Source organism: Otolemur garnettii, unplaced genomic scaffold (genome assembly GCF_000181295.1).
Source record: "Otolemur garnettii isolate 467f Iridium unplaced genomic scaffold, OtoGar3 scaffold00142, whole genome shotgun sequence".
NCBI classification, from domain to species: domain Eukaryota; kingdom Metazoa; phylum Chordata; class Mammalia; order Primates; family Galagidae; genus Otolemur; species Otolemur garnettii.
Genome location: NW_003852537.1, coordinates 348,768 through 369,188, shown reverse-complemented (window position 1 = coordinate 369,188; position 20,421 = coordinate 348,768). Strand labels below are relative to the sequence as shown.

The window sequence follows — 20,421 nt, the reverse complement described above, 5'->3', positions numbered from 1 at the left end:
GTCAGAAGCGGCTAATCAGAATCTGCCGGATGGGTGGGGCCTCCGGCACTGGAGTCTGGCGAAAGAAGGGAGGGGGTCTAGACTGGAGCGCTCGCCAACGGCCGTCGCTCCAGGTTGGCCCGCCCCGCGCAGCCGCATCCAATCACAATGCTTAGGGCTGGAGTTGGAGCCAATCAAGTCCAACCAGGAGGCGGGGGTGCCGGCGCTCAACTAGAAACGCTAGAAGCCGAAAGAACGCAGTCAGGGAGCGCGTAGCCCTCTTCCAAGGAAGACCAATCGCAAGCAAGATACAGGGAAGTGACTGTCAAGAAGACCAATTAAGTCGTCCAGAGGGAACCTGGCCCGGCCTCTTCTGTGAGGGACGGCTCTACCTATCAATAACATGGGCGAGAAGGCGGTCCCTTCGCTAAGGAGGAGGCGGGTGAGCTAGAACTTTGAGGCTGAGGTAAAGAATGGAAGCGCGGCACGCTGGGCTGGCTGGGAATTCAGACAGGGCTGGAGTAGCAAGTTGGACGTGTTAGGGAGCTAGCCAGCATCAAAGGTGTGAGAGAACTTGAAGGGAGCCGGGTGACTGCCTGAAGCTAGGGCGCAGGCGGTTGTCGCAGCCCTAGGGGTCGCGCAGGCCACTTCCGGCTGCGGAGGCTCTCGGGACCCCCGGGCTGTGGGAGGGCTGGCGGCCTTCCAGAACCTGGAAATTCCCAGCTTACGCAGGGAGGAAGTATGTAGACCAGAGGAGCTACCTTGGGCAGGATTGAGATGGCCACACCTGGGAACAATCACTTAGAACCAGCCTGTCGATTTGCGAATGTAGAAACTGAGGCAGAGGGACGTCCATGAGTTAAGCACAGCAAGTTCCTGACAGCTGGCCTAGAAGCCAGGTCGCAGTCCTTCACACGGAGCCTTTCCACACTCCCTCAGCTTTCTTAGGGGACTTTTTCTACTCACCACCTCTTGTTCGCCTCCTGGGGTGAAATAGATAAAGGGGGCCCAAATGCAAGAGGAAGCAGAAATACTTTTTCTGTCTACTTGGCGGTCTTCCTTCAAAGTGGCGTAAGTCCCACAGTCCCCTTAGTATATTGATACTTTACATAGTAAGCTAGTATGTTGATTGTCCAGTCACAAGAACTTTCCTAAGTCATATCTCAGATGTTGATATTCCTAAACAGTTACTGAATTACTAAAATTGCATCTTAGGATATCCCAACCTTGCTCTTTACCAGTCACCATACATAAAGGAGTTTGATTGGGTAGCCAGTCTGTTAGCGCAGTGAATGGATGAATCTGTAATACCTGCAGGGAGGCCTAGTTGTCCAGCAGGATCAGGTTCCTTTTAGCTCCTGAAAGAGCCTGCTAGTCCTTGGATTTGCTGATGCAGATCTTCTGGAAGTGGACAGGCCCAACCCCAACTCTTGCTGTTTCTCCTCATAAATGTCATCACCCATAAGACAGAAGCAACTAGCAAAGACTCTAGAAAAGATCCTAAACTTTTCAGAGCAAATCCATACTTCTACTGTCCCCAGGAAAGCTTTCTGCTTTTGGATGTGTTTTTCAGCACATCCAAACTTTATAGGCATAAAGTTTGTACTGAATTGTCCCCACTGTCACCTGGTGCATGCTTTTGTGAGCTAAGCGGTCTTTAGTACCTTTCTCTCTCACCTGCCAAACTGAGTTTATACTCTTGAGCTACAAATCTCTGGAGACCCCAGCCTCCTAAGACTTGAAGAATTCACCAGTGTTTCTCTACAGAATTAGTGCTAAGGCTCAGCGCCTGTGGCTGTGGGTTCGAATCCAGCCTGGGCCCGCCAAACAACAATGATGGCTGCAACCAAAAACTAGCCAGGCGTTGTGACAGATGCCTGTAGTCCCAGCTACTTGGGAGGCAGAGGCAGGAGACTCGCTTGAGCCCAGAAGTTGGAGGTTGCTGTGAGCTGTGATGCTACAGCACGCTACCCAGGGTGATAGCTTGAGGCTCTGTCTCAAAAAAAAAAAAAAAAAAAGAATTAGTGCTAAAAGGGCCTCAAGGCCTCAAGTGGGAAAACTTCTTACTACTCTCTGAAAGAAAAGGCATCATTGACCAGTAGTTCACACTTTATTTCTCCAATAGAATGCATGTCCCTGGCGCCATGGGAAGGCTAGAAATGAGTTAGAACCCAGAAGCTATCTAAGAGATAACATCCTGAGCAAGGTTGGGAATAGGTCACAGTGGCTGGACAGTGAGGTCACAGAGAGATTTGTTTGCCCCAGACTCCATGGGGGAGGGGCCTAGGAGGCAGAGGGGCCTTGAGGTCCCCCAAGCCCAGGCAGGGGACATGGTGTGGGAAAAGCAGCAGGGACAGGGGCCAGGGAGCCAAGTACAGGGGGCCAAGGGGCCTGGAGAGATGAGGGCAGGAGCAGGGAGGGGGCAGTCAGGATGGTGAGGAGAAGCCGGAGACGGAAGCTGCCAAAATTCACCACCGGGCTGTGCGGACGGGAGGAGGGGCTCAGGGTGAGGGAGGTGGCTACAAGAGATTGGGGAGGGGTTAGAGAAGCTGGGCCAAGGAACAAGGCAGACAGGGAGGGATGGCTCATGGACCTGGAAAGAGAGATGGGAGGATTTGACAGCACCAAGCTGGAGTCAGATGAGCCCAAGATAGGTGTTAATGAAAGACAGGCTAAGAAAAGAAAAGGTGGGCCCTCACAAAGCCCCTGTGCTCCCCTTTCTCCTTGGGTAGGTGAAGCGGAGCTGCCCTTCTTGTGGCCCAGAGCCTGGGGGTGAAGAGAAGGGGAGAGGGAACCCAATTTCTTTCCAGTTGTTCCCCCCAGAGCTGGTGAGTCCTAGGGGATGTTGAGAATAATAGGACTGGGGGCCCAACCATTGAGGGGCTACTGATGCCCCCCACTTCCTCCCTCCTGTTCCCAGGTGGAGCACATCATCTCATTCCTCCCAGTCAGAGATGTAGTCGCCCTAGGCCAGACCTGCCACTACTTCCACGAAGTGTGCGATGCTGAGGGTGTATGGAGACGCATCTGTCGCAGGCTCAGTCCACGACTCCGAGAGCAGGGCTCTGGGGTCCGGCCCTGGAAGAGAGCGGCCATTCTTAACTGTACACCTTCCCCAGAGCCTCCATTTCTCCTGGCCTCTGTTCTACCTAACTCTCTGCTCTATAAAGTTGCTTGATGACCTCTGCACTCCCAACCAACCATCTAGGGCCCTTTTCTTTGAAGTAATGTCTCCAATTCAAACATACTCTGTGGAGTACTTCTTCCAAGACTCTGGAACCATCCTCCAAAAGATGCCCCACCCACAGCCTCCATTAGCATTCCTGCCAAGCTGCCCTCTATATTCAAACTCTTAACCAATCTTACCCTGTGCAGGCCCTATTTCGCAAACCTGGAGTTATCCCTCTTCTAAATGAGGGTTTCTCAACTGTGTCACAATTGACACTATGGGTAAAATAATTCTTTGCTAAAGGGGGCTGTCCTATGTGCTGCCAAGTGTTTAGCAGTATTTCTGGCCTCTACCCATTAGATACCAGTAGCAGCTCCCCTAGTTGTGACGACCAGTGTCCCCTGAAGGATAAAATCACCCACAACTTGAGAACCATGCTCTAAACCCCTTCCCCTCCAGGAAGCCCCTATCCAGTTATTCCCTTTCAGTGAGAGAAGAGGGTTCCAGATAGCAGATCTAGAGCGGGAGGTGACAAAGGGTGACTGGCCTTCCTTAGTCATTCCTTTCCCCTCCTCTTGCTGCCTCTTTTCTGTGTCTTCATTTTATTTCTCTTGATGTCTCTGAGGGAGGACCAAAGAAGTGGTTGGACAAGGAAGTGCTCACTAAGAAGCATATAGATGACCCTGGGCTGAGGTGGGGCAGAGACTATAGTTTATACGTGGGGTATAATCCAAATTTTCTTTCCACATCTCCTTTGGTAGGGGTCTGTAACTCAGTCCTGGGCATAGGAAGGAGTTAAATACTAAGGTGCCTAAGAAATCTAGTTTGCCCAAGCTCTGACTCATCTCCCTCATGTCATCCCATCCCTTGAATCTTCCATCTCCTTCCTCCTCCAGACACAAAAGGCCTGTATTTCCAGGCATTTGGAGGTCGCCGCCGATGTCTCAGCAAGAGTGTGGCCCCACTGCTAGCCCATGGCTACCGCCGCTTCTTGCCCACAAAGGACCATGTCTTCATTCTTGACTACGTGGGAACCCTCTTCTTTCTCAAAAACGCCCTGGTCTCCTCCACCCTTGGCCAGATCCAGTGGAAGCGGGCCTGCCGCTATGTTGTATTGTGTCGTGGAGCCAAGGATGTGAGTGGTAGAATCCTGGCAGCTTAGAACCGAGGCCTCCTCCAGGGACCCAGGCCTAAGATGTCTTCCTCAGGACATCTGCCCTCCCATACCAGGATGAAAACAAGTCCTCATTTCCCAACCCAGGACCCAACTGTCTCATTTCCCACCTCAGGACCCAGTTGCCCCAGCCTCATGCCCATTCTTTTCCCACAGTTTGCCTCAGACCCAAGATGTGACACAGTTTACCGTAAATACCTCTATGTCCTAGCCACTCGGGAGCAGCCTGGAGTGGTAGGCACAACTGGCAGCCGGGTGTGTGACTGTGTTGAGGTCTATCTGCAGTCCAGTGGGCAGCGGGTCTTCAAGATGACATTCCACCACTCCATGAGCTTCAAACAGATTGTACTCGTTGGTCAAGAGACCCAGCGGGCTCTGCTGCTCCTCACAGGTGTGGCCAAAAGCAGTGGTTTGCAAATTGCTGCCCACATATTCTTCAGGACCTTCCTCTCAAGACCCCCGCCGTCAAGGGGCAGTAGGGGTGGGAGTGTGGGGGGAAGCCTCTCAGACAGGGTTCTGCATCCCACCTCATCTTAGTCTCAGCCCAGACAGCTGTGTTTTTGTCTCCCAGTCTAGGATTCTGCATAATGTTTCTTTCTTTTCTTTTCTTTTCTTTTTTGAGACAGAGTCTCACTATGTCACCCTTGGTAGAGTGCCATGGCATCACAGCTAACAGCAACCTCAAACTCTTGGGCTTAAGAGATTCTCTTTGATCAGCCTCCCAAGTAGCTGGGACTACAGGCACCCGCCACAAAACCCGGTTATGCATAATGTTTCATGTGAATAAAGGGCCTTGCTGGGAAAAAAAAAATTGTTTGGAAACCACTGCTCTAGTGAATGCCTGATTTTAAAAATTCTCATCTCCTCAACTTCCATGCCAGGCACTCACTTTATACTGAAAACTACTTCTCAGCGTCTCCTGTACTTGACCACATCCCCAAGCCTGAGACCCTCTGGATTTATGAATGCTAAGAAAGGCCCTAAATTCCTAGATGTGTCAGTCAAATTGAATTCTGCCAAATCTAACTGCTAAGTTTTCTTTCCCTCTCTTGCCAGAGGCTGGGGGACTCTTCCCTTATTTCATCTCTACTCTTTTTCTTTCCTCCTTAGTCTGGGACAGTAAATATTTCATCTCAAATAGCTTAGGGAGTCTGCTGGGACACTGTCATGGATATTGGAGAGTCCCCTTCCCAACATAATTGTCTATCTCTCCTCCTGACCCCCAGAGGAAGGAAAGATCTACTCTTTGGTAGTGAATGAGACCCAACTGGACCAGCCCCGTTCCTATACAGTTCAGCTGGCCCTAAGGAAGGTGTCCCGTTGCCTACCTCATCTGCGTGTGGCCTGCATGGCTTCCAACCAGAGCAGTACCCTCTACATCACAGGTAAGAACCACCTGCCTTCCTCTCAAGACCCCCAGCCTCAGACAGACCCTCCGAATACTGACACCCCTCACCCTCTTGCAAACTCTTTGATGAACACTTTAGGGCATCCTAGTGAGATGTGTTTAGGTTCCCAGGCATCATAGCTGATGCATTTCTAATGGGTGTGAGACTCCCTGGATCTTGCAGTTTTTATCCCAGGTGGGGTTTTATCCCTAGGAAATGGGTGCCCAAAGCTGCTAAGCTGAGGGCTCCTGACCCCCCAGACCAGGGGGGAGTGTATTTTGAGGTGCATACCCCAGGGGTGTATCGTGATCTCTTTGGGACCCTTCAAGCCTTTGATCCCCTGGACCAGCAGATGCCACTTGCTCTCTCACTGCCTGCCAAGGTAGGATACTGGAGGGATGGGGCAGACTAGAGTTGTGGGGCTTCAGGGTTTGGAAGTACTGAGGGTTTGAAATATGAGCAGGAATCAAATGATTGATCAGGAGGGACAGGGGACTCAGGGAAAGGGCAAACACAGAGGGCAAGGCCAAAAGGTTAGCTGGGGATGGTAGCTTAGTGGTTGGGAGATTCCAGAGCTAACTGAATGCCTACCTCCCTTTTCTATCTTAACCTCTTAGATCCTTTTCTGTGCTCTTGGCTACAATCACCTCGGCCTGGTGGATGAATTTGGCCGAATATTTATGCAAGGAAATAACAGATATGGGCAGCTGGGAACAGGGGACAAAATGGACCGAGGAGAACCCACACAGGTGAGACTACTTCCCAGCAACTCTCATCGGGACCCCTTTCCTCCAGTTTCCTAACCTGGATCTGTCCACTTCTCTAATTTCCATAGGATCCCCTTTCTACTCCCCAGGAGAGTTAACCCAGTCAATATGTAATGACTATGGAACTATTGCAGGTTTCACCCAGGGTTGGCACTGAGACATCAGGGTTCTGTGCAGTGTACTCTGTTAAGTGCAATGGGGATTTAGTGAAGGGTGGGGGGCCTGAATGGACTAGAATAACTAGGAGAGGTTAGATATGAGCATGGCCTCATGGGTTAGATAGGATTCAGGTGGGGTAGGGAAAGGCATTCCATGGGAATGGGGTCAGGAACAAAGCTTATATATACCTGGGACATTGACAAGATTGGCCTGACCAAAGCACAGAAGGAGTATTAGAAATCAGTGAGATATGGGGTGGTATAGATGGGCACAAGTCCAGAAAGGTATAGACTTGGGGAAGAGTTACTGCAAGTTCTGGAGCAGGAGAAGGCAGTCCCCGAGGGATGACTGAGAACATGTCAGCTGGCCTTAGTACACAGGAGATGAGAGTGGGAAGCCCACAAAGAGGCTGTTGAGTGATGGCAGCACTTGAAACAAGGGTCTGAGATTAGTATAATAGCAGCATGAATGGAAAGGAACAGATATAGGAGGTGTTTTTGAAGAAAATGACCAGACCCTCAGAATTGATTAGATGTAAGAAGGATATTAGGCAAAGCCGGCTCCTGAACAAAGATAGTATCACTAATAATGTGAGATTTGGAAAGGGATACTGGTTTGAAGGAAAAGGAGTAAATTTGGACTTCTTGCAGTGAGAGTAAAACACTGAATTGGAAATGTCTAGCTGGCAATTAGATTCCAAATTGGAATAAGGTAGAACGAAAAAGAAATAGAGATAAAGGAGGAACTCAGAGCAGTAGCCTCCCCTTCCCCTGTAGGCAGGAGATGACAAAGAGATGCTTCTGAGGTAGGAGGCACACCCCTCTAACATCATATCCCAGAAGCATGAAAGTAGGAAGTTTCAGACGGGGTGGTTAATGGTGACAGTGTGACAATGCAGGTATACATTTACTGGAAAGATGGTCATATGATATTTTTAGGTGAAAAAATATTTATGATGCCAGGTGTGGCAACTCACACCTGCAATCCTAGCACTCTGGGAGGCTGAGGTGGGTGGATTGCTTGAGCTCAGGAGTTGGAGACCAGCCTGAGCTAGAGTGGGACCCTATCTCTACTAAAAATAGAAAAATATAGCTGAGTATTGTGGTGGGTGCCTATAGTCCCAGCTACTTAGGAGGCTGAGGCAAGAGGATCACTTGAGCCCAAGAGTTTGAAGTTGCTGTGAGCTAGGACATCATAGCAATCTACCCAGGGCAATAACTCTTGTCTCAAAAAAAAAAAAAAAAAATTATGAAATGATTCACAAAGTATGCCCTATTTTTTTTTATAAAAACAATTTACATGAATTTGCTTAGGCAACAGTGAAGAATATCTAGCAAGATGTTAATAGTGGGTAGTGGGATTTCCAGTGATTTTTAATTAAATTTTGCTTGCCAATATTTTGTAATTTTTCTATAAGGACCATAAATTACTTATCTCTGTCTTCAGAATTAAAGCAAAGCACTAACAGTATCAGGAAAATGAGCATGTAGGAGAGGCCCTGGAATTTAGCATCTGGGAGGCCCAAGTACCTTTGGAGAGAATGTCAGTAGAATAGTAGGGAGAGAAGCTAGATCATAAGATGGTTCAGGAACTGGTGCTTCCTGACCTGGCTATGGTAAGGAAGAAGAATGTGGTTAGCCTCAAAGCATCCATGTAGCCAACCATGATGTTTAAAAGAGAGAGATAGGAGGTAATTGGCATCAAATGGAAATGTTTTCTCAAAACAGAATGGCCATTTTGGGAAAGAATGATGTGACAAATTAAAAATGCTAGAGAAGGGGGTGGCGCCTGTGGCCCAGAGGAGTAGGGTGCCGGCCTCATGTACCAGACAGAGGTGGCAGGTTCCTTCCCTGAGGCTGGAAGGCAAGATGAGAAGACTGGTGTAGACTCTCAGGCTGAGAACGAAGGCGTAGATAGCAGGCCCTGATTTCAGGTAAGGAGCTTATTTTGGAAGGAGCAAAGATGAGGGGCCAACAGAAGTACAAAACCTCACTCAGTCAGACTTTTGAGGCTGCAGGGGTCAGCAGACCTTGAGGGAAGGGGGTTCTGGTTCCCATTTCTTCCCTCCCTAGTTTATATTCTTTCAGAGCTTTCCAGGCAACCTTCACTGGGCTGGACCCCCCAGTCCCTTGGTGTCCCCTACTAAGGGATCCTGGCCATATATCTTCAGGTACATTATCTGCAACGCCCCATTGCCCTGTGGTGCGGCCTCAACCACTCCCTGGTGCTGAGCCAGAGCTCGGACTTCAGCAAGGAGCTGCTGGGCTGCGGCTGTGGGGCTGGGGGCCGCCTTCCCGGCTGGCCTAAGGGAAGTGCCTCCTTTGTCAAGCTCCATGTCAAGGTCAGAGCAGGGTTAGGCAAGTGGGCAACCAGGGAGGGCAGGAGCAGTCCCACAGGACTCTAGCTGGGACTCCTGCAGGGACCCAGGGGTCCCATTACCCCAGCACCATCCCACATCCTTTTTCTGCCACCATGTGGCAGGCTCCCTACCTTAGCAGACCCTGCTGGCCTCTACTGACCTCACATGACCCTGGGATTTAGCCAGCTATAGCTCACTTGCTGGTTCAGGGCTGGTCTAAGAGGGAAGAACACAACAGGTGGATTAGCCCAGGCTCCCTGGGACACCCCCCCCCAACAAAAGCTCCATTCAGTCACGCCCCTTCTCTCCTCCAAGGTCCCTTTGTGTGCCTGCTCCCTCTGCTCCACCCGAGAGTGCCTCTACATGCTGTCTAGCCATGACATCGAGCACCACCCCTCCTATCGGGACCTCCCAGCCAACAGGGTGGTGGGGACTCCAGAGCCCAGCCTGGGGGCTGGAGCACCCCAGGACCCTGGGGGGGCGGCCCGGGCCTGCGAGGAGTACCTCAGCCAGATCCACAGTTGCCCCACGTTGCAGGACCGCATGGAGAAGATGAAGGAGATTGTGGGCTGGATGCCCTTGATGGCTGCACAGAAGGATTTCTTCTGGGAGGCCTTGGACATGTTGCAGAAGGCTGCTGGAGGGGGAGGCTCAGGCCCCCCAACCCCTGAGAGCTGACCCCCCCCCCCAGCCTTACCCCTGGAGGGAGTCTGGCCCTGGGCCAGGGGTCTAAGGAGAGCTGGAGTGGCAGCAATGAACACTGTGTGTGCATGGGGTGGGGTTGCAGGGTGGTGGGAACTGCCAGACTTGCCAGGGTAGGGCAGGAAACTGTTTTGTAAAATGTTCGGGGGCTGCCCAGGAGGGGCCCCCCAACCTGACTATCATGGACAAGAGATTTGATGGACAAATAGAATAAAAGGCTGAAGCAAGGCCCAGTTTGGAAGCCTGGGACCTGGGAGGCACATGGGACAGGTGGGGGAGGGAGGGCAGAGCACCAGCAGCTCAAGTTCTTAGTTGTTGCAGAACTGAAGGCACCTGAACCGTCCAGCTTGTTGTCTCCTTCCTACTTACAAAAAGCCACTCAGCCTTTTTGACTTGGAAGTCCTGGCCCCACCTGGAACAACTCTGTCAGCCTACTTGTCCCCATTTGTATCATCCCCATCATAAGATGGCCACTTCCTTCTGACCATAGAAAGCATCCTGCTGCTTTCCGTCATTCTTGTGATGGCAGCCTCACCCCCCATCTTCCTGCTGTTACCTCCTGGATCTGGTCTCATTTTCCCTTTTCCCCTTACTCTTTCTGCCTGTTCTTCAGTTATAGGGACACTTCCTATACTATGCCTCTGTACCCCTCTCCTGTACTTTCAAATATTTGAGAGAAAAAAGAATGAGTAAAATTCTTTCTCTTTGGCCTAGCCCAGCCCAGGTGTGGAGAGAAGGCAGTAGAGGTAGGGTGGGGTGTCTGGGAAGGGGGTGAGTGATTAGGGATTGAGAGTGTAAAGAAGCACTTCCTCTGGTGCCTAGAAAGCAGGGAGTGGGGAGGTTCTGGCACTGGGGAGTCCTCAGAGAGGCCCAGAGGCTATATTTGCAGGATGCTTGGGGCACTGGACAGAGTAGTGTTCCAGATGACAGCACTTGATAACTAGATTATGGCCTCTGCTCCTCCTTACTCCATCTCCTACTTAGGTTAATATTTATGTGTCCTAGACCTAGAGCAGTCCCTGTCCCAGCTGTACTCTCCCTGTCCCGCCTTCCCTGCTGCCCGCCCCACTGGCCAGTCCCCACGCCCACACACCCCAGGCTCCCTCATCTGGCACTGATTATCCTGCTGCTGCTGCTGCCGCTGCTAAACTCAGCTGCTGCCTCTGTCTAGAGGACCCCAGCGCCTGCCCCCCAGCCATGCTGCCTGCTGCCACAGCCTCCCTCTTGGGGCCCCTTCTCACTGCTTGGGCCCTGCTCCCTTTCGCTCAGGGCCAGACCCCCAACTACACCAGGTAGGTCTCTTGGCATCTTCCAGATAGCTAGAGTGAGCTTCAAAACCCTGATTCCTGGGGGGTTATGCCTATGGATCTTACTGGTTCCTTTGCTGACACACCACCCCCAGATTTCCCACCATCCCACCCGTCTCTGACTCCATAGTCCTCATCTGCTGCCAAGACCATGGTCACCCACATGTCACCTCTGCTCTCATCCTTCTACCCTTCATCTTCTGGCCTCCTAAGTCTCCCCATCCACTCTGACCCTTGGCCTCCCTGGACCCTGAGAGCCAAGACTGAGCTTGCCTGGCAGCTAAACATATGGGTTCCAGGAAGGAATGAGAGACGTTGTTGGGGTGGGGGCAGAGAGTGAAGATTTGGGAGTCAGACACTCAAACAGTTAGCTAGAACAGGACAGGGTGAAGGGTGGAAGCACAAGGACCTGGCCTCCAGGTTCAACTTGAAGGCCATCATCACTGCTGCTGTTCCCTCATTGCCCCCTCCCACACTGCCTCGTGGCTGTGTCCACATCTGGAAGTAGTTAGGCGCCTCCTGTCCCCGACTGCCAGGCAGGGTGAGGGAGGAGAGTGAGGGAGGGGGGCCAAGGAGGATTCCGGGAATTCCTGTTGGGGTGGGGGTGGGGGGGGTTGGAGAGATAATCGAGTTGCTGGTCTTATTTTCTGCTGGAGTCTTTCCCACTCCAATTCCATCCTAGCTGCCTGTGGGTGCCCCAGGCCCTGACAGCCTTTTCCTTCCTCCCCTGGCTTTCTTCTCCTGGTCTCTGTCCCCATTACCCCATTCCCATCTCTCCATTCTTCCCCTACTCTTCTGTCCTTCAGACCCGTGTTCCTGTGCGGAGGGGATGTAACTGGGGAGTCAGGTTACGTGGCAAGTGAGGGTTTCCCCAACCTCTACCCCCCGAACAAGGACTGCATCTGGACAGTGACGGTGAGAAGGCCCCTCTGGTTACTACCCCTTATTAAAGTCTCTGAGGCAAAGGCCTGACTGCTAACCCCCACCTACCAGCACCACCTTCTGAACCTGGGGTTTGTCCAGGTGCTCTCCCCTTGGGTCACTGAGGGACCAGTCCCACAGTAACAAGTCCCTCACACCTTAGCTCTTAACACTGCCCTCAGATTCTGATTCTCTACTCCAGGCTTCAGTCTCTTTCTAATCTCTCCAAATACCTTATCTCTTGTCCCTTGCACAAGGCATGAGCTGGGCTGCAGAGACCAGGCCCTCCCTCTGCCCCGAATGGGGAAGGGGAGATGCCCTCTGCCTGGACTGTATGTGGCCTGACTGTGTGGGTCCCTACCATCAGGTCCCTGAGGGCCAAACTGTGTCCCTCTCCTTTCGAGTCTTCGACCTGGAGCTGCACCCCGCCTGCCGTTACGATGCTCTAGAAGTCTTTGCTGGGTCTGGAACCTCAGGCCAGCGGCTCGGACGCTTCTGCGGGACCTTCCGGCCGGCGCCCTTAGTTGCTCCTGGCAACCAAGTGACTCTGAGGATGACGTCGGACGAGGGCACTGGAGGACGGGGCTTCCTGCTCTGGTACAGCGGGCGGGCCACCTCAGGCACTGGTGAGACCTCCCTCACCTCCGCCTCCCTCTCTCCTGGCCCTGCCCTGGAAAGGCCCCGCCCCCAGCCCTAACCTTGACACACCCCCAGACGCCCCGAGCCCAAGAGCCTAGGGCCCCCAATACCTCCCTTACCCGTGTTCCTCACTAACTGCCCCTTCAGTCCCTCCTCCCCGTCTTCTCTCCCTCCTCCCGCACCCACCCACCCCTCTTCCAGGCCCCCCCCCAGGCGCGAGGCGAAAATGGGTCACCGACCCGCGGGTGGAATGGGCGGCCTGGGGTTACTGGGACGGTGAGTAACTGCCCGCCCCCGTCCGCAATCGGGCTCCTTCTGACTGGCGCGAGGAGGCACTCCAGGGCTGGGAGACTGTCTAGGTTCCCCCGACCTGGAGCCCCCTGCACCCAGCCTTGGGCTTCCGATTGCGGTCCCATCAACCCCTCCTGGCGGTAGAAGTCTTCCTTGAAATGTTTCAGGCAGGGACTTTCCCTAAAGGGGCCTTGAGGACTGTGCCCCAAATATAGGGCATCCTCACAGCGTAGGCCTTCCTGCCTGCAAAGGAAACTCTTCTGCCAGGCCGGGGAGATGGGATCTCTCAGGGGAAGAGGCGCGGTGTGGCCTCGGGTCTGGGAGGGACAAGAAGGGAGCGTATCCAATTTCTTCTCCCCCTTCCTCTGCCACCTGGGCGCCGCCGTTGAGATATCCCTGAGCCGCACTTATTTTGGCTCCCCCTCTGCTAACCTACCCCTGCTTTCCTCCCCTTCTTCTGGTCCCATCATCCTGAGATTCAGACGTCCTGCCCGGGTTCCCAGCCTAGAGCTCTCCTCAAGCTGACTTCGGGTCTCCACCGCCCCCCACCCCCGCTCCTTTCTCCCCTCCCCAGAGCACCAATTTTGCGGGGGGCGGCTGGAGAAGGCCCAGGGAACCCTGACCACGCCCAACTGGCCCGAGTCTGATTACCCCCCGGGCATCAGCTGTTCCTGGCACATCATCGCACCCCCAGACCAGGTACCGACCCCATGCCCGTGTTGCCCTTGGGGACCCAAGCAAATATTTATTGAACAACTTTTATGTCCCAAGCACTGAGCTTGAGCTGCTGGGCACCAAAACCAGACCCAGATCCTACTTGCATTCAAACAAAAAATGTAAAATTACAAGAGTGCCTGTGGCTCAAGCAACTAAGGCGCCAGCCACATACACCTGAGCTGGCTGGTTCGAATCCAGCCCTGTCCCACCAAACAACAATGACGGCTGCAACCAAAAAATAGCGTTGTGGTGGGCACCTAAAGTCCCAGCTACTTGGGAGGCAGAGGCAGGAGAATCGCTTGAGCCCAGGAGTTGGAGGTTGCTGTGAGCTGTGATGCTACAGCACTCTACCCAGGGCGAAAGCTTGAGGCTCTGTATCAAAAAAAAAAAAAAAGTACAAGAGTGACGAGTCTTAGGAGAGCAAGGTACACGGTGCAGATATAAACTGCCTAGTGCTTGGGGGGAGGCATAGTGGTGGAAGTCTGTCCCCGGACAGTGAGCCAGAAACTCGACTTAGCCAAGGACAGCGACGGACACCCCTAGAGGGTCCTGTGGATGTGTGGGATCCTCCAAGGTCCACACAGGAGGGGGGGCTGCTGCCTGTGCCCAGGTGGCAGCCGGGTGAGTGGTGAGAAGTACTGGCGCTGGGGTCCTGCCGCACAGCTGTGCCTTGGCTCGCCGCCAGGTCATCGCACTAACCTTCGAGAAATTTGACCTGGAGCCCGACACCTACTGCCGCTACGACTCAGTCAGCGTATTCAATGGAGCCGTGAGCGATGATGCCAAGAGACTGGGGAAGTTCTGCGGCGACGCGGTCCCAGGGTGAGGGGGCGGGACCTGGGTGGATGGTGGGTCCTGGGTTCCCCTCTCCCCCAGGTGAGAGTGTTAAGGGACCAAACGGCTGCTTTGAAAGGTGGGGCTCGGCTAGGCGCCTGTAGCTCAACAGGCTAAGGCGCCAGCCACGTACACCTAAGGTGGCGGGTTCGAATCCCCAGCCTGGTCCCGCCAAACAACAATGACGGCTGCAATCAAAAAATGACCAGGCGCTGTGGCGGGCGCCTGTAGTCCCAGCTACTTGGGAGGCTGAGGCAGGAGACTCTCTTGAGCCCAGGAGTTGGAGGTTGCTGTGAGCTGTAATTGTAATGCCATGGCACTCTACCCAGGGGGACAGCTTGAGGCTCTGTCTCAAAAAAAGAAAAAAGAAAGGTGGGGCTCAGCGGAAGGCTCGGGATCTGGATTCTAGGCTCCAAATGGGCGGAGCAGGCAGCCAGGCAAAGAGGAGGCTTCCCTCCTGGCATTGGGGTCCGTGGGCGAGTAGGAGTCTGCAAAGTCAGTGCAGCTGACTGGGAGTGGCGTTTAAAAGACCACCTGACTGGAGAGGAAGCGGGGGTGTACAGCCCACCCTGAAACCTCCCTCAATATCCTCCACCTGCAGCCCCATCTCCTCGGAAGGGAACGAACTCCTGGTACAGTTTGTCTCTGATCTCAGCGTTACCGCCGACGGCTTCTCAGCCTCCTACAGGATCCTACCGCTGGGCGCTGTCCAAGAAGGGACAGCCCGGAACCCAGGAGAGGAAGCCCCACTCCTTGGCCCTGGCACTAAACTGGAAACTGGACCCAAAGTCAAGACACCCACCAAGCCCCAACTCCCACCTACAGAGAAATCAGAGGCAACTCCAGTAGGCCCGGGTGAGTATAGGAAGAGAGGAAAAAGGGACAGGGACTGAAGGGAGGTGTTTCGAAAAGTTCCTTCTTGGTTTATTCATTTATGGATTCCTCAACATTCACTGTGCCTCCTGCCAATGGCGGGTACTGGGTGCTGGGACCCAAAGCTGGATAGAGCTCTAAAGGAGTTCAAATCAATGAGGCTGTTACAGAGAAAATGGTCCTCCCTACCTGCTGAGTAGGTCACCCTCTATTTGCCCCCACTTCTTCCTAGATACAATCAGTGTCCCCTGCCCAAAGCAGTGCCGTCGGAAAGGCACCTTGCAGAGCAACTTCTGTGCCAGCAACCTGGGTAAGAAGTCCTCACCCCTGCTTCCAGCTCCTCTAACCACCTCCACTCCTAGTTCCAGTCCTGCCCCGGCCTCCTGTCTCATCTCTTACGCCCATTCTCCCACAGTGGTCACTGCAACAGTGAAGTCCATGGTCCGGGGCCCAGGGGAGGGCCTAACTGTCACTGTCAGTCTCATTGGTGTTTACAAAACCGGAGGACTGGACCTGCCCTCTCCACCCACTGAAACCTCCCTGAAGTTTTACGTGCCTTGCAAGCAGTGCCCCTCCATGAAGAAAGGTAACAAAGATGTGGGGAATTGAGGAGAGAACTTACTACACTAAGATGACTGAGGTGTACAATGTGAGGGGATGCATTGCATGACGTGTGATCAATGACAGGAACTCACAATTCATCCCTCTCTCCCCCAACCCTCAGGAGCCAGTTATCTGCTGATGGGCCAGGTGGAAAAGAACAGAGGTCCCATCCTTCCTCCAGAAAGTTTTGTGGTTCTCTATCGGCCCAACCAAGACCAAATCCTCACCAACCTAAGCAAGAGGAAGTGCCCCTCCCAACCAGCACCAGCTGCTGAGTCCCAGTCCTGAAACCCTTAGGTCCTAGTCCTAAGCCTCCCTTTTTAAAATTTTTTTAGACAGAGTCTCATTATGTCACCCTCGGTAGAGTGCTGTGGCATCACAGCTCACAGCAACCTCAAACTCTTGGGCTCAAGTGATTCTCTTGCCTCAGCCTCCCAAGTAGCTGGGACTACAGGCGCCCGCCACAACACCCAGCTATTTTTTGTTGCAGTTGTCACTGTTGTTTTAGCTGGCCTGGGCTGGATTCGAACCTGCCAACTTCGGTGTATGTGGCTGGCGCCGTAACCACTGTACTACAGGTGCTGAGCCAAGCCTCCCTTTCTTTTATCCAAATAAATGTTTCTTAATTGAGGAAGGTGTCAGGTCTCCATTTCTGTGGTTTAAGGGCCTATCGTGGGAATTTTGCTTCCTGCTTTCATTCATTTACTTAGCAGAATTTACTATACATAATTGTTTAAGAATTAAGTCACATATTGTCACTCCTTTTCTCAAACCCCCCCTGTAGTTTCCCATTGGTCTAGGAATAAAATGCAAAATCTTATTGTGGGTTCAAGGCTCTAGATAATATGCATTCTCCCTACCCCTCATCTCTTACTACTGTCTCCCTTGCACCCATTAGTTCCAGTCACATTGGACACTTCCTTTCTCATATCTAGTACACATCTGGCTTGGGTCTTTGCTGTTTTCTCTGTCCAGAGTTCTCTTCCTAAGTCCAGTCAGATCTCTGCTCTAAGCTCATTCTAGTCAATCTTTCATTTGTTCATTCCAAAAGGCAGGCACTGTTTTAAGTGCTGAAAATACAACAGAAAACAAAGTCCCTGTTCTAGCGGTGAGGAGAAAACATTTTCCCAGAGGAGAAACAGTAAGATGTCAAGCAGCACTGTAAGTGCTATAAATAAAACACAGACATGATAGGGGGTCAAAGGGGTATGAGAGAACAAAGGGGAATGATGTGGGGCTAAGGGAAGGCTTTCAGATAAGATCAACTATGTTTTTGGTAACTAATTATGTGGCTTAAGGTGAAATTTCTTCACCTTACCCAGTCCGTTTCCTCGTCTGTAAAAGGTGTCGAAGATTCGAAGCGGCAGGGTTTGGCAAATCTTAATTTCCTGTGCAAATGTGAGTGGTTTGCTTACAGAAAGGAGCGGGGCAGGAGGCAAGCCCTGCCTGGGCTGAGATCAGAGTCCCAGCTGGGAGCAACCTCCAACTAGTACCACGGAAAACAGGCTTTAGTTTCTGCAGAGGATTCTAGGAGAGCCAGGAATTGAGGAAAAGGGATTCCTTGTGGGAAATCTGGCAATTTGGACAGCACAGAGTGGCACAGAAAAAACAAAGCCGCACTCAAAGTCCCGCCCCCGCCTCTCCGAGTTATTCGGCGCTCCAGTTCCAGCCAGAGACGCCAGTGAAATCCTTACGCACCTGTGATCAAGCCAATCGCAGGGGCTGGAGGGAGGGGCATCTGTGTGGTCTTTAAGCGTACCAATCGACGTGTACTTACGGCGGAAACGAGGCATCCCTGGCCAATGACAAAGGTCGTACGGCGGAAGTGCAGAAGAGACTCTCGTGAACCTGCCATCCTTGGTCTAGCCACAAGCTGATTGGCAGATGCTTTGACCACAAGGTTAGTGTCACAGCACGAGCGGCCGTTCGGAGGCGGAAGCTGGCTAGGGCCGGGGCCCGAGTTCAAGGGAGGGATCTGAGACGCAGATAAGGTCTCCCGGAAAGGAGGCCGCTGCAACAGGCGAAGACTGGGAGAGGGGAATAGGTGGGACCCGAAGCGGAGCGGTGTTTATGAGGACCGCGAACGGGACCTCCAGTAAAGGCCCGGGCTGGAAGCGGAGAGAGGCCGGGTGTAATGGGGTGGGCGTGGCGGTCCAGTGGGGCTTTAGGGGCGAATCTGAAGGAACCTGGGGCAGAGCTGAAAGAGGGAAGAGTTTGGGAGACCTTGGGCCGGGTCTGCGGTAGACCCATTCAGCGGGGTTCGGTGGCAGCAATTCAGCTCCTGCCCCACGAGCTCATCTTGTCCTCTTTCGCCCCTCACACCACCAGGTCTACACTCCAGGCCCTGTCCCCTGAGCTCTGCCCTCGGATGTCCGACCGCCCAGAGCCTGCATGCGCCGTGGGGCGCCCCAGGACCAGGAGCTGGTGGGCCCAGGGGCCCCTGGCCGGGGGTCCCGGGGCGCCCCTTCTTCTTTGGGACCGGTTGTCCCGGTCCTTGTATTTCCCCCGGATCTAGTATTTAGGGCAGACCAGCGGAGCGGACCCCGGCAGCTGTTGACTCTCTATAACCCCACAGGAACTGCGCTTCGTTTCCGAGGTAAAGGGATGGGCTCCTCATGCAAAGGATCTGAGGACTAGTGGCAGGACATTGGGGGTCTAAATGGGACGGAGGAATCAGAAGGGTAGGGTCAAACGTCCAGCCTTGGAGTATAAGGGAACTCTAGCCACCCACCTTGGGCAGGGCTTGCAGAGGTCCTCTTTTCGTGTCTTTATTCCTCAGTTCTGTGCACAGCACCTGCCAAATACAGGGTGTTTGACGCAGAAGGCTATGTGAAGCCTCAGTCCTGCATTGACATGTGAGTTGGGAGGGTGGGGAGGCTGAGAAACCAGGGGTCACTGCCACCTGTTTTCTTAGGTCTGAGACCTTGTTGTCTTTAATATCTTTTCCTCACCTTATCTTCTCCCTAAGGGAAAGGCTTCTTCTGTTGGGGGGAGGCCTGGATTTACTTGTTTTACTGTCTCTCATTCACTTCCCCTCAATGGGCCTCTCTCCTACCTTGGAACCAGTGTGATTCGCCATGTGGCTCCCATTCCCAGCCACTATGATGTCCAGGACCGCTTCCGCATTGAGCTGTCTGAGGAGGGTGCTGAGGGCCGAGTGGTGGGAAGAAAAGACATCACCTCAGTTCTGAGAGCCCCAGCATACCCCCTTGAGCTTCAAGGACAGCTGGACCCAACACCCCACCCTGGGCCTCCTGCTGGGACAGCCCCACCCACAGCCAGACACTTCCAGGAGAGTGAGTTGGGAAATGGGGATTCTTGAGTTCTGTAGAGAGGCAGGAGCTAGTACCACCCTAGAGATGAGTTATGTTGAATTTGAAGAGGTCTCCTGGTCAGTCTTTTGCCTTTTGGTGGAGAAGTTACTAGGAGTTGAGATTTTATATCAATTAAGGGGGAAAAAAGATGTAATTTCTCTGGTTTTGACTTCTACTTAGAGGAAGTATTTTTCCTTAGCTCTAACTGCAGTGTTTCCTATCATGTGCCACCTTATTTCAGTTCAATAGGGAACCTGTATTGATCAATTAAAGTTGTACCAAGTTGTGTGCTGGGTGTAGGAGTTGGAGAATGGTTTCTGTCTGTCAAGATAGTTGCATAGAAGATAGTTGTAAAGACAGAGTGAATGGTGAGGGACCAGAAGAGACAAAGTTTCTTGTGGTTGTGGGGACAGAGACTCCAGAGAAGACACAGCATGCCCCTAAAGGGCATAAAAAGTAGATATACCTTCCATGTTCAGCCTCCTTTCTAAGCCATTGGGCTGGGCAACAGTGGACACTGCAACTTCTGATGAGTCTTATTTCACAGACCCCCACCAGCAACTGGCCACTAGCTCCTTCCTCCTGTTCTTGCTGACGGGGATCATCTCTGTGGCCTTCCTACTGCTCCCACTTCAGGATGAACTTGGCAGCCAACTGCCTCGAGTCCTGCACGTCTCCTTAGGACAGAAGTTGGTGGCAGCCTATGTGTTAGGTGAGCATGGTTGTAGATGGGGATCCAAGTCCCAGAGCAAGGGGATCATGGGCTGGAGGGAGAGCTAACAGAATCCTTTGGCTGCTTATCCACTCTGCTGTTTCTTTGTCCCCTCTCCAGGCCTCCTAACCATGGTGTTCCTCCGGACCTGAGCCCCCTGCTCAAACTGCCCCCCCCACCCCTGACCTGGGCAGGGACTTGAAACAACCACTGTGATGCCCTTACCTTGCCTCAACTCCTTTCTTCACTTCTTGCCCACCCCACCCTCCACAAAAATACCCAGGGATTTGTACTCATTTTCCAAGTTCAATAAAGTACATTTTTAAAATGAAAATGAGAAATGTAGGGTACTTGCCTCTGTCTTTTTTGGTACCCACACAGTAAAGAGGCCTACTGAGGAGCTAGAAAACCTGGGTTACCCTGGGTGCTGCATCAGAAAAACTGTGACCTTGAACAAGTCTTTTTCTTTTACCTCTAAAATGAGAGCAATGGGCAGGTTTATTCTTTTTTTTT

General features: G+C 52.7%; 3 protein-coding genes across 7 annotated transcripts; all 3 read left to right on the top strand.

Moving 5' to 3' along the window:
• Positions 1 to 2,410: 2,410 nt before the first annotated feature.
• FBXO24 (F-box protein 24) lies at positions 2,411 to 9,925 on the top strand. Its single transcript, XM_012810819.2, has 10 exons — positions 2,411 to 2,485; positions 2,712 to 2,807; positions 2,900 to 3,083; positions 4,045 to 4,283; positions 4,479 to 4,713; positions 5,549 to 5,707; positions 5,971 to 6,092; positions 6,328 to 6,459; positions 8,807 to 8,977; positions 9,311 to 9,925. Exons 1-10 carry the CDS (start codon positions 2,411 to 2,413, stop codon positions 9,671 to 9,673), a joined length of 1,776 nt encoding a protein of 591 aa, XP_012666273.1. The 3' UTR covers positions 9,674 to 9,925.
• Positions 9,926 to 10,760: 835 nt separating this feature from the next.
• On the top strand, positions 10,761 to 16,243 carry PCOLCE (procollagen C-endopeptidase enhancer). Its single transcript, XM_012810818.2, has 9 exons — positions 10,761 to 10,989; positions 11,811 to 11,919; positions 12,293 to 12,551; positions 13,430 to 13,554; positions 14,258 to 14,394; positions 15,008 to 15,261; positions 15,512 to 15,589; positions 15,695 to 15,865; positions 16,004 to 16,243. The coding sequence occupies exons 1-9, from the start codon at positions 10,895 to 10,897 to the stop codon at positions 16,168 to 16,170; spliced, it is 1,395 nt and encodes a 464-aa protein (XP_012666272.1). The 5' UTR covers positions 10,761 to 10,894; the 3' UTR covers positions 16,171 to 16,243.
• Positions 16,244 to 17,643: 1,400 nt separating this feature from the next.
• Positions 17,644 to 20,249, top strand: MOSPD3 (motile sperm domain containing 3). Of its 5 annotated transcripts, none has more exons than XM_023518593.1 (6): positions 17,644 to 17,782; positions 18,211 to 18,478; positions 18,662 to 18,737; positions 18,949 to 19,178; positions 19,744 to 19,908; positions 20,029 to 20,249. In XM_023518593.1, exons 2-6 carry the CDS (start codon positions 18,274 to 18,276, stop codon positions 20,058 to 20,060), a joined length of 708 nt encoding a protein of 235 aa, XP_023374361.1. In that variant the 5' UTR covers positions 17,644 to 17,782; positions 18,211 to 18,273; the 3' UTR covers positions 20,061 to 20,249. The 5 variants fall into 5 exon arrangements, with proteins under 5 accessions (XP_023374361.1, XP_023374364.1, XP_012666271.1 ...); XM_023518596.1 differs by lacking the exon at positions 17,644 to 17,782 and adding an exon at positions 17,821 to 17,926 and having other exon boundaries at positions 18,979 to 19,178; XM_012810817.2 differs by lacking the exon at positions 17,644 to 17,782 and adding an exon at positions 17,821 to 17,926.
• The last annotated feature ends 172 nt before the right edge of the window (positions 20,250 to 20,421 follow it).

Coding starts and splice junctions, on each gene's coding strand:
- MOSPD3 (XM_023518593.1), top strand. CDS start 18,274: ATGCGCCGTGGGGCGCCCCAGGACCAGGAGCTGGTGGGCCCAGGGGCC. Junction 18,479..18,661: donor AACTGCGCTTCGTTTCCGAG/GTAAAGGGATGG, acceptor TTTATTCCTCAG/TTCTGTGCACAGCACCTGCC. Junction 19,179..19,743: donor AGCCAGACACTTCCAGGAGA/GTGAGTTGGGAA, acceptor CTTATTTCACAG/ACCCCCACCAGCAACTGGCC.
- PCOLCE (XM_012810818.2), top strand. CDS start 10,895: ATGCTGCCTGCTGCCACAGCCTCCCTCTTGGGGCCCCTTCTCACTGCT. Junction 11,920..12,292: donor ACTGCATCTGGACAGTGACG/GTGAGAAGGCCC, acceptor CCCTACCATCAG/GTCCCTGAGGGCCAAACTGT. Junction 15,866..16,003: donor GTGCCCCTCCATGAAGAAAG/GTAACAAAGATG, acceptor CCCAACCCTCAG/GAGCCAGTTATCTGCTGATG.
- FBXO24 (XM_012810819.2), top strand. CDS start 2,411: ATGGTGAGGAGAAGCCGGAGACGGAAGCTGCCAAAATTCACCACCGGG. Junction 4,284..4,478: donor TGTGTCGTGGAGCCAAGGAT/GTGAGTGGTAGA, acceptor CTTTTCCCACAG/TTTGCCTCAGACCCAAGATG. Junction 5,708..5,970: donor CAGTACCCTCTACATCACAG/GTAAGAACCACC, acceptor CTGACCCCCCAG/ACCAGGGGGGAGTGTATTTT.